This window comes from Stegodyphus dumicola, chromosome 11 (genome assembly GCF_044657685.1).
Source record: "Stegodyphus dumicola isolate Sdum_Otavi_A_Nest chromosome 11, ASM4465768v1".
NCBI classification, from domain to species: domain Eukaryota; kingdom Metazoa; phylum Arthropoda; class Arachnida; order Araneae; family Eresidae; genus Stegodyphus; species Stegodyphus dumicola.
In genome coordinates, this window is record NC_140778.1 from 143602431 (window position 1) to 143613214 (window position 10784).

The window sequence follows — 10784 nt, forward strand, 5'->3', positions numbered from 1 at the left end:
CTATTCAGTTCACTTTTGAACTTGAGACTTGCAATTCTCTTCCGTTTCTCGATATTCTGGTCACACGTAACACGTCCAACTTCAGTACTACAGTTTACCGTAAACCTTCATCGGTTTGCCTTCCACCACACTTTAAATCATGTCATCCGACTAAACAAAAGTTAGCTTCATTTTATTCCTATGTTTTCCGTGCTCTTCAAGTTTGCTCCTCCAAACTAGCCCTTGATGAAGAACTAAATTATTTAAAAGCAATAGCTATTGACAGGGGCTTTTCACCCAACATTATTAATCAAGCAGTTAAAAAATTGTCATCTCAACACACTAAAAGCCACACTCTTATTTTAGGAGATTATAAAAATTCTGTTGTCATTCCCTTCTTTCCATCAATTAGCTATAAAGTTGCACATATTTTGCAGAAATTTAACTTTCGGGTTGTTTATTCTCCCATCAATAAAATTCCAACTTCTATACTCAAGGACCCCATTCCGGATATGAATTCCTGGGGTATTTATAGGATTCCTTGCCAGTGTGGTTTAATTTACATTGGTCAAACTAAGAGAGCCTTAAAATTTCGCGTCAAAGAACATGAGGCATATGTTAGAAAAAAGGAAACACAGAAGTCTTCTGTTGCTCAACATTGTTGGTCCGAAAATCACACTTTCAATTTTTCTGCTGCCAAAATTATTCAAAAAACATCTTCCATTGGAGAACTGGATTTTCTAGAGGCATTTCACATTCATAAAAATCTTTCTGTTCTAGTTAACGATCCTAATTCCAATCCAAATTTGCCTTCGGCTTTTAGAGAAATTATGTTTTAGTTCTGGTTTCGCCAACAGATGGCGCCACTTGCTTATTCTTGTCCAGGCTTTCTTATCTTATCTAATCATTATTTCCTATCTTGTTCATTTGCGGTTTTGCAGCTGAAGATGATGGTTCGGTAAAACCATCGAAACTAGTCCTGTGAAAATTTTGTGAATATAACGCTGATTTTTGTTGTTTGACTTCTGAATTAGTATTTATTCGGCGTGTTATTGTGTCTTAATTAGCTCTAAACTAGTGAGATATTTACCGGCGACTCTAACCTAATGCCTTTAACCTAGTGCAGCAAAATTTGTCTAACCTAGTGGGAGGTAGAGAGAAAGAAGGTAATCAAACGAAAAGTTGAAAAATACTAGAAAATATCACAAGCTAAAGAGATTTCACCAATATCATTATGCTGATTATCACAGAAACTTTGCAGAAGAGAGACGTTTGTGTTCTGTTGATACCTCACTGCTCGATGCAACGTTATTGACATGAAGATTTGATGAATATTGTGAAAGATCTATGTCTGGAATCACAATATTTGATGAAATGGGAATAACACATTTTTGTTAAAATTTAAATCGTTGCCAAACCCGTGATTCTTCCCATTTCTCCAAATATTTCAGCATGCACAACCATTGATTGGTGAAATAAGTTATGATCTCTGCCTAGTGTAACCAAGGAATTATTACGAAAGATCGAATTTCATGTTAGAAAAGTGTTCATTAAGCATATTATTGTGAATGGTTGCGAAATCTGTGAAGCAACTGCATAAAAATGCATGACCTGCTTAGGTATAGGAAATTTATTTCGAAATAGTTCTGCAGAAAATTGAGACAAGTTTCTCGACCAAGTAAGAGGCTGAAGGTTCACTCCACCAAAAATAAAATCTGCCTAAAATTCTTCCACAGATTTAGAGAGATATGGATTGCAAGGTGAAACAGGTTTCTCCAACAGTTACTCACGCTATTCAAGAACTGAATAAAAGTAGTGCCCTACAACGAATAACAAATCATCCAGGTGGATCATAACTGTTGTAAAGAATGGGATTACCACAAGAATGTAAGCGGATACTGCCTAAGTAAGTAAAATTAACTTGACAGAAAAAATATTAGGGCAATTAATTAAATAAAAATATTAGCATTACGTTTTAGATTAACTTTGTATTAGTGTATTCCAAAGACCATTACCTGTTCAAAAAGTGACATAACCAGAATAGTTATTATAAGAAATGGAATTATGTGTAATTTTACGAATTTGTTACTCTGACGATGATCCAGCAATGAACAGTTTGAAATCTATCAAATTTTTATATACATAATATCAGAAATTAAATTAGCGATTAATATATAAACTTGGCACTGCAGTTCAAATTCCACTTGAATTAAAAATTAAACTATATTTATTCAAAACAAGTCACATTTCAGATGGCGAAGGATCACAAGTAGCTCGCAAGCCGCAGTTTGGCCATATCTGGACTATAGTTTCGCATGAAATTTTGACTCCATTTAGTGTGTGTGTGATTATGGCAAAGCCTCGAGGGCTATCTGCCTAAGGGGAGGGATGCCTTCGTGGAGGACTTTCTAAGGGAAACTGGCTCGTATACACGTTACACATGGGGAAAACCACGAAAACGCCCATGCAGTCAGCCCGTTCGCGGGATTCGAACCTCGGACTGAACTACCAGTGTTCAGCGACTTTACCGCTCGGCCGCCGACTCCATTTAGATAGATATTTTTTGGAGGTTTTTCTGCTTGAAGTCTTTTGAAAGTAGAGAACTGTAGATTTTTCAGCATTTATTTTTATCTTCCAGTCTCTTAACTGTTTTTACCCCCCAGACTTAATCTGGCATAAGTTTACGCGTAATCACCACCGTGCTGCTATTTAATATTTATACCCACCCTTGCCAAGACCTTTTCTGCCAGACTCCTATAATACGCAATAGTATTTTAACTTATACTGAATTAAAATTCAGTACATGACTTCAATAAAAATAATTCCATAAGAATTTAATTTTAAAAATACCATTAACTACTATAATCCTTAGAAATCATCTGCTCCAGAATTTTAATTATAATTCAACCTGCAACTCAAGCTTCATTTCTGCAATACAAGCTGCATTTCTACCAAATTCACCCTACGGTTCTTCGCCGTTCATAGCTCACTCCAATTTTCCTACAGTTAATCTTTAATTCTCTCCCTCAGCAACCGCTTTTTCGACTCTTTCGCCTTCTTCGGTCAATGACCTCGTTCCCCCACCCCGACCATCCCAAGGCTCTTAGCTCATAGCTTGAATACAGTATCTTACCTTTCCCGAGGCCCGGCTTACCGCGCCTCTCTCCATCAGCTGACTCGTCTCCATGGCAACCGTTCACGCTCTCTGCGTTCCGGTTGCCTCTCCATTGTATCCGAGCGCAAGCAGTTGACTCGCGGCGGGGAGCTAATCGCCTTCAATTGTGATCACTGCTTGTTCTCTCCTCCTGTGTCCAAACAAGAGGACTCTCAACGATTCTTGAATTTTAGCTAATCTGCTTCTCTCCATAACTTTAGCTACTGCTTTTCTCTTATTTAATTCATATTTCTGAACGAAGATGTGGAGGTAATTGCATTTAATTGCAAAGGTACTCCGTAATTCAAACGGCTTGGTCCTTGGTCCAGTCTTCAAACCATGGTAAATTAATTTTTATCTTCAGTCTTCAAAACATGGTAAATTTATTTTTATCTTCCAGTCTTCAAGCCATGGTAAATTTATTTTTATCTTCATTCTTCAAACCATGGTAAATTTATTTTTATCTTCCAGTCTTCAAACCATGGTAAATTTATTTTTATCTTCCAGTCTTCAAACCATGGGTAAATTTTGTCTAGAACAGATTGTATTTTAGATATTGCATGATCAGGTTTCAAAGACTTGTTCAAAATCGCAATGTAATCTCCATAATACTCGATGAGAGCTTCTTCTGGATAACTAGGGATGTCATTATTGTATAAATTGAAGTGTAAAGGTGCCAAAATGCTACCTTGTTGTACTCTAGCTGTAATATTTTTAGGATTGGGTAACAGATGCTTTAATTTTCACTTGAAAAGAACGCGAACCTTTGTAGCTTGCAATGAGTAGGACGATTTCTGGTGTTAAATTGTAGCCCACAAGTAGGCTAGGGTGCTATACTCTATCGAATGCTTTTTTATATATATTTACGAATATTATTGCAACAGTTCCTTTTTTATTAAAACTTTCTCCGATAAATTCTACTATGCGGGTAATTTGCTGTGTAGTGGAGAACTCATGTCTGAAGCCGAATGGATAAATATCATTAGTACATAAGATTTTTGCTAGTGGAGAAATTGCTTTGGAATATTGGAGCATTTTTTACATTGAAAAATACACCGCACGACTTGCAAAACGTATTACAAAATATTATATTAATTAACAATTATATTATATTTTTAGTATCATCGAATTTCGGTAAATACTCAAAATGCGCACTCACACCCCGATCCAATTTGTCTATTGGTTGGGATTTGAAAACAATAGTAAGTCGGTTAATCTTCGGATTATGGTAACTTGGCGATTTTTTGGCGACCAACCCTGCTACAGCAACCTGCTAGTTTTATTTTGGACGCCATTTTGTTTTCACAAAGTAAAGGCATGTTTTTTTTTTTACTCACATTTTTTCCAACAATCTGCTAGCCTAATTACGCTTATACTAGAACTTTTATGAAACAAAAGTGCTTAATCATGACGAAGGTTAGGTGCGAAATTGGGAGAAAGTGCAGAATCGCAAACTGCTTGCCGCGTTTTTAAGAATTCCACATACACGGTATACATGTACACGTCTACCTATTTTCACTTAAAAAAACATCCCAGAATCGCACAAAAATGGCATTGCGCACACTCTTGACTTTATCCGTGTACACTGCTAAAGTTATAGCTAGTAACCTTTAACGCCTTACCAAAATGTCGCCAAACTACCTGTTACCATATTCCAAAGATTAGCCAGTAAGGCTAACTGGAGTTGGAAGTCAGTACCTTCTTCAAAATACGAAAAGTGAGCATTTAGTGTACGCAAAAATTAATTCAATTTTGAATAAAGACAAAGACTTTTAAATAATATTTCCTCCTAAGTTAATGTTCTGCAACATTATACAGTATGTTAACCTTACTATACAAACTTTAGCCTTTCTAAGCAATGTTTTAAGCGGGAGGCATGGTCAATAAAAATGATGTTACAGAACCGAGTATTTAATTCCACAAAGATGAAATGATTTTCTTATATTTAATTTAAAAGTAGTTCAATGAAGCGTCGCTGTATTGCAGAGGTTACGATCAACAGAACAGTATAGATCGAAGTGTGTTAGTAGGCGAAACCTAAGACACCAAATCCTAGGATATATATATAATCATTTACAATAGGACACTTTTCATATACCATCTCCAAGGAACACAAATTCATCAATGAAAACGTTTTTTAGAATTTTACCCTAAATTTTACCTTGTATAAATATCTAAATATTACCTTATCTAAGTAAAGATTATACAATAGTTCAGCTCCTTCAGTATTAACTTTTGAAATTGTATCTTAATGGCGAAACGTGGTAGTTAAAAATAATTACAAATGTGCGTGGCCAATTCCGACACTAATTGAATTGCTAATTTTTGTGTAGTGGAATGAAGTGCTTGGTGAAAATGAGATAATGAGAAGTCTAGCCTAAAATGCAGTTTTCATTTGAAAAGACGGGTTATGAATTAAGTAAAACGGACACTTTACTTCATGACAGAGAAAGGAAATTTCAATAGTGAGAAGGACGGAACGATTTTATATGGGAAGGAATGTAGCATGATATGTCGAGCGAAATAGTAATGACACGTGAAAAACTAAAGTATTGGAAATTTGGCAAGCTTTGAGATTAAATTAAAGCCATTAAGAGAACAAGAAAAATTATTGATAATGTAAAAGTGTTCAAAAGGTTGACTGAATGAAGAAGCTTTACAGATACTTATTGTAGATCGAAAATCAAAATGTAGTTAGCCCACCAGCGGCCGAGCGGTAAAGTCGCTGAACACTGGTAGTTCGGTCCGAGGTTCGAATCCCGCGAACGGGCTGGCTGCATGGGCGTTTTCGTGGTTTTCCCCATGTGTAACGTGTATACGAGTCAGTTCCCCTTAGAAAGTCCTCCACGAAGGCATCCCTCCCCTTAGGCAGATAGCCCTTGTGTGCTTTGCCGTAATTAAATGAAAAAAAAAAATGTAGTTAAGTGACCCATTGAAACTAAGCACATTCCCCCCGCCCTCCGAAAAAACAATTCATTTTCCCTGACGAGTAATTTGAACGTTTTTTCAATTCGGCTGATATATAACAAACGTCACAAATATACACAAAACTATGCTAAATTCCACAAGAATTTAAAAGCACATCGAATTTTGCTGATAGGTGAAAAATGCTTTAAATATTGGGAGAATCAGCAGGCACTTTGTAATTGATAGTAAGTTTAAATAATTATTGGCTACTGGTCGACTAAACGTCGTTGTCGGATAAATGTCCTATCGATTAAAATGACTTGTAACTCGATTAAAATGTCCTGTCGGCTAACTGTCTGTCTCGGTTAAATGTTCTGTAGATCGGCTAAATGTTGTACCGGCTAACAGTCGTTTTCAGCTAACAGTCTTTTTCGGCTAAATGTCCTGTCAGCTAAGTGCCCATGTCGGCTAAATGTCCTGTAGGCTAAGTGTACCAGTCGGTTAAATGTCTTCGACCGGGCTAAGTGTACGTGTCGGCTAAATGTTCTGTCGACTAAATGTCTATGTGGACTAAATGTCCTGCCGGCTACCTGCTGTCGGTTTAGTGTCTCCTCGGTTAAGTGGTCGTCGGCTAAATGTCCGCGACCGATTTTATTGGACCTGTGTAAATGACACTAAATTCAGACCGTAATAAGCTCAGATAAATAATTTCATTGAGGGCGCATAATCAAAAAGACTGCCTAACACATGGAAAAACATGTATTAAACAAGCAATTCGGCCAGCGGGAAAGAAGATAGATTTTTCGGTGCACAAAACTGAAATTTTAATTTTGGTCTCCCTCGACAAAAAGACGCTGAAAGCATAGAAACTGATTTCATTTGTTGTGGACGCTATACGAGATAAATTAATAACTTAAATGATATTGCAGAATCGATTAAACATAATTTAATTCGCAATGATAAAAGAAGACATTACTTTGTTGTTGCTTAGTTTTTCTAGATTGCCAATAAATCCACTATTCTGCTAAGTTTCAAGTGTGGCTGCTATGGTAAAATATTAGACTTAGGCGCCTAAGTCTAATTTTTAACATTTAACTTAAACAACTTTTTAATTCTTGATAATTCTACAGCTATAACATGCAGGTTAACTAATGGCCTAAATATCTTAACCGGAAGATAAGAACAACATAATTCAATCACTTTTAAACCAAAAAATGCACAATTTACAAACATATAAGGATAAAGAAACTGAATTGACTGAGCCGAGCAACAGAGTCGATATATATATACATATATTTATATACTTTTAGTGCGACCGATTGCTACCAAATTTACATGTTACAGCAGTGCAACGTACAAAATTTCAAGATTCTGAGGCTATTCGTTTTTGAGTTACGCGAGACACATACATACGTACACATGTACGTACTGACGCAACGAAAAAATCTCTTCTGAACCCATTTTAAATCAGTTTTATAATTTGTTTGAGAAAAAGAGTCCTTTATTCTGTCCTTACGTACAGATGTCACGCAAAAACATTGGTAAATTGCATTCGATAGTGATCAAAATGGATTGATTCAATTTTCGTTGAAATATGGTATGCGGCATTTTTCTTGATTACAATACTTCCTTTACTTCGCACTAGGAAGTAAAATTTCAAATTGTTAAATATTATTTCAAGTAACATGAGCCCTACCAATGGCCAAGCGGACAAGAGTACTGGACAATAGAAGTTCGACGGACCTGCTAGCTAGTATTATAACAGTTTGTATGTGTAAATAATAGTTTTGGTGTCTATATAATAATATACATTGCATTAATTATTTTGTTTTTTTCCGGGCATTTACAAATATTAATATACAGAACGGAGTTGTCATATTGCATGCCCTCCTTCTCTGCTAGACTTCTTACCATTAACTGGCCGATAAGCTTCTGTCTTTACACATATTTGGTTTGCATTCCAAGGAAGATGACCGATATTGCTCAAGCGTACAGATAAAGTTATAAGAGATAAAGTTATAAGATAAAGTTATAAGAGAGTTCCGATAATGGGGCTTTTTGCCGAATAGCTGACTAAACTCAGTGGACGGCTGCCCCTTTTTCGGGGGGGGGGAATAAAGCCGTACAATATGCGAGTAAGTAAAATAAATTTGGGATTATACCGAGGGATATAAACAAAATAGACTTCGGATTATACCGTAGAATATAAATAATCATACGGGACTGTGGTTCAGCATCTAAAAGAATTTCCAGTCTTTTAAATAATCAATATAAACGAACAATATTTCTTGCCATTAATGAATTAATCATGTGCATTAGTGGATGAGCAGCCAGTTCTGTATGATAGCGTGTGTAGCAATCAAAGAAATGTGAATTTTATCCTATTGTGCTTTTTGACTATAAATTGTATTTTAAAATCACAATGCAACTTTTTGAGTGTAGAATTCAAATTTCAAGAAATTAAATGTTTACTAGAAGATAAAATTTGTTTCCGTTTTTGATTACGAAAAATAAAGTAATTTTAATTTCAGTTTTGATTAATGCTCTATTTATATTCCAATTTAGAAGAATAAATTAGAACAAATCCCCTACAATAATATTGGATGACCCAAGGTAAACGAAACCTAAAGCAAGGGAAATCTCCCATGTCTGGTTCGGTTTATTCTGGGCCACCTTTTGTAATATAGAATATCGCTTTACACTTACCAGTTTTTACTTGCTTTTAGTTTGGTTTATTTTGGGTTACTAGCGTAATTTAAACCTAAACCTATTATTCGTTAGTAATGTACATTCAAACTCGATGTGACGTTTAAATTAATATTTAAAAAACGTAATTCCATCGTTATTAGTCCAAAGGGATTTCAGTCCCGAAGGACTATTGCTTTCGTTTTGGCATTTTGCGTCAGACTCATAAACGTCGGTTCACTTTTCAAACTGTTGCCACAAAATGTTAGAGTCCTGCATTATATTTGAAGAAATTAAATAATGAAAAATCTGCATAAATGATTGTCTATTTCTCGCATTGTGATAAAACAATGGTACATAGAGCCATCGAATTTTGAATGACGAAATCCTACTGCGAATATGGGCATCTGAAATCCCAAATTTGGAATTTGTTTTATTATAGATTTTATATTTTGTAAAACTTTAACGAATTTTTGATTTACAAACTCAATGCTTTAAAAGCGAGAAATGGCATCGTTATATAGAAAAAAAAAATACTTTTATCTCCAGCTCGCGAGACTGTGTATATCGGAAATTCTAAAGATATGCTTAATTTAACATTATTTTGCGATATTGCTCTTGAACTGAATTTTATGGTTTAAGTGCAAAGAACACGATATTTAATAAATAAAGGTAACACTCAAAACGTTAAAAAAAGTCCCTTTGGACGTAATTTAAAATCTGAAAAATTTCAGATTTTTTTTATTTATTAAATTTGTGGTTACACTAATGGACTAAAGATATCCAATTTGAGCAAAGATATAATGTGCGTAAAAAGATTCTGATTTCGCAGATATAAATAATGTGTGTAGAAAGATAGAGGAAGAAAGAATAATTCGTAATTAGAAATTCTTTATATGCGATTCGCACGGTATATAAAAATACCGAAGCCAGTTTTAAATGCTTAGATTATTATGATTAGAAGCCAGTTTTACTAGACTGAGATAATTATAGCTAAAAGTAATATTAATCTAAATGTAAATAATGTATATTTTAAAACATTTTTCTTTACCTATTTTATAATTTAAGCAGTATTTATCGTAATGAAAAACACAAAGGATTGTACTTACTACTAATGAGCCTCTTCAGTTCTTCTAGGGCATTCCTTTTTACCTGAGGTGTCTCTCCCAGATCCCGAAACGCTTTTTCTTCCAACTCCGGTGTCAAGTCTCTCAGTAAAAATGGCATCGGTTCACTCGTCATCTTGCATCGAGGTTTAGCAGGATCCAAGCATGTCACCAACTTACGAAGCAGATAACAACATTAACAATACCGTTGCTTTAAATGAATTATTCGGAGCGATAAAAAATAAAAAGTGGTAAACAATTTTTAAACGATAGTAATCATACTTTGAGACTTTCCTTTTGGCCGCTTTTTCAACACAGCCATTTAAGTAAGTTTTCCCCTTTTTCTAATTAAATGACAAACATTTAAAGTGAATCGGCCTTGAAAAGGACAAAGATTAAGAGGAGACGTGGGGAAATTTTCAAAAATGTACTTAATTCAAATTACGTCTTAAAGACAAAGGCAAAGCATGTGATAAGATCAAAGCCTTTTTCAAGAAGTTAATCATCATTAACCCCCCTTTTCGTTTTAAATTTCCCTAAGCATAGACTGTCTTTTTAACACAGACTTAATGACACTGCTTACTCAAAACTTGGCAAGGATTCTTGGGGGGGGGGGAGGGGTAAACACTTAAAAAATGTTCTTAATATTTCATTTTATGACGTCATTCTGCAAATTGATGTAAAGGTATATTAACTAAAGTGAAAAAGAATGAAAAATGAATACTGCACTATGAAACCGTTATATAATACTATAAAATTTTTATTAGTACAAACCGGTTGATAGCCCTGAATAGTCTTGAAACGGTATTTTGCGTTGAATCACCATAAACGGCGTATCACTTTTCAAATTCTTGGCACCAAATATTATCGCCCTATATGAAGAGCCAAAAAATTGGTATAGGCGTACGTACGGAAATAATGAGGTATGGAACCAATCGTAGTAGGATCAAGGA

The 10784-nt window shown here is 35.0% G+C and overlaps 1 protein-coding gene across 1 annotated transcript in view; it reads right to left on the reverse strand.

Annotated features, from left to right (window-relative positions):
• LOC118200810 (alpha-tocopherol transfer protein-like) overlaps positions 1–10013 on the reverse strand; it is a 228572-nt gene extending 218559 nt beyond the window's left edge. Inside the window, exon 1 of the mRNA XM_085827278.1 lies at positions 9835–10013. Within this exon, the coding sequence (XP_085683404.1) occupies positions 9835–9967 (133 nt within the window). The 5' untranslated portion in view covers positions 9968–10013. The remainder of the gene's footprint in view (positions 1–9834) is intronic.
• Positions 10014–10784: the final 771 nt, after the last annotated feature.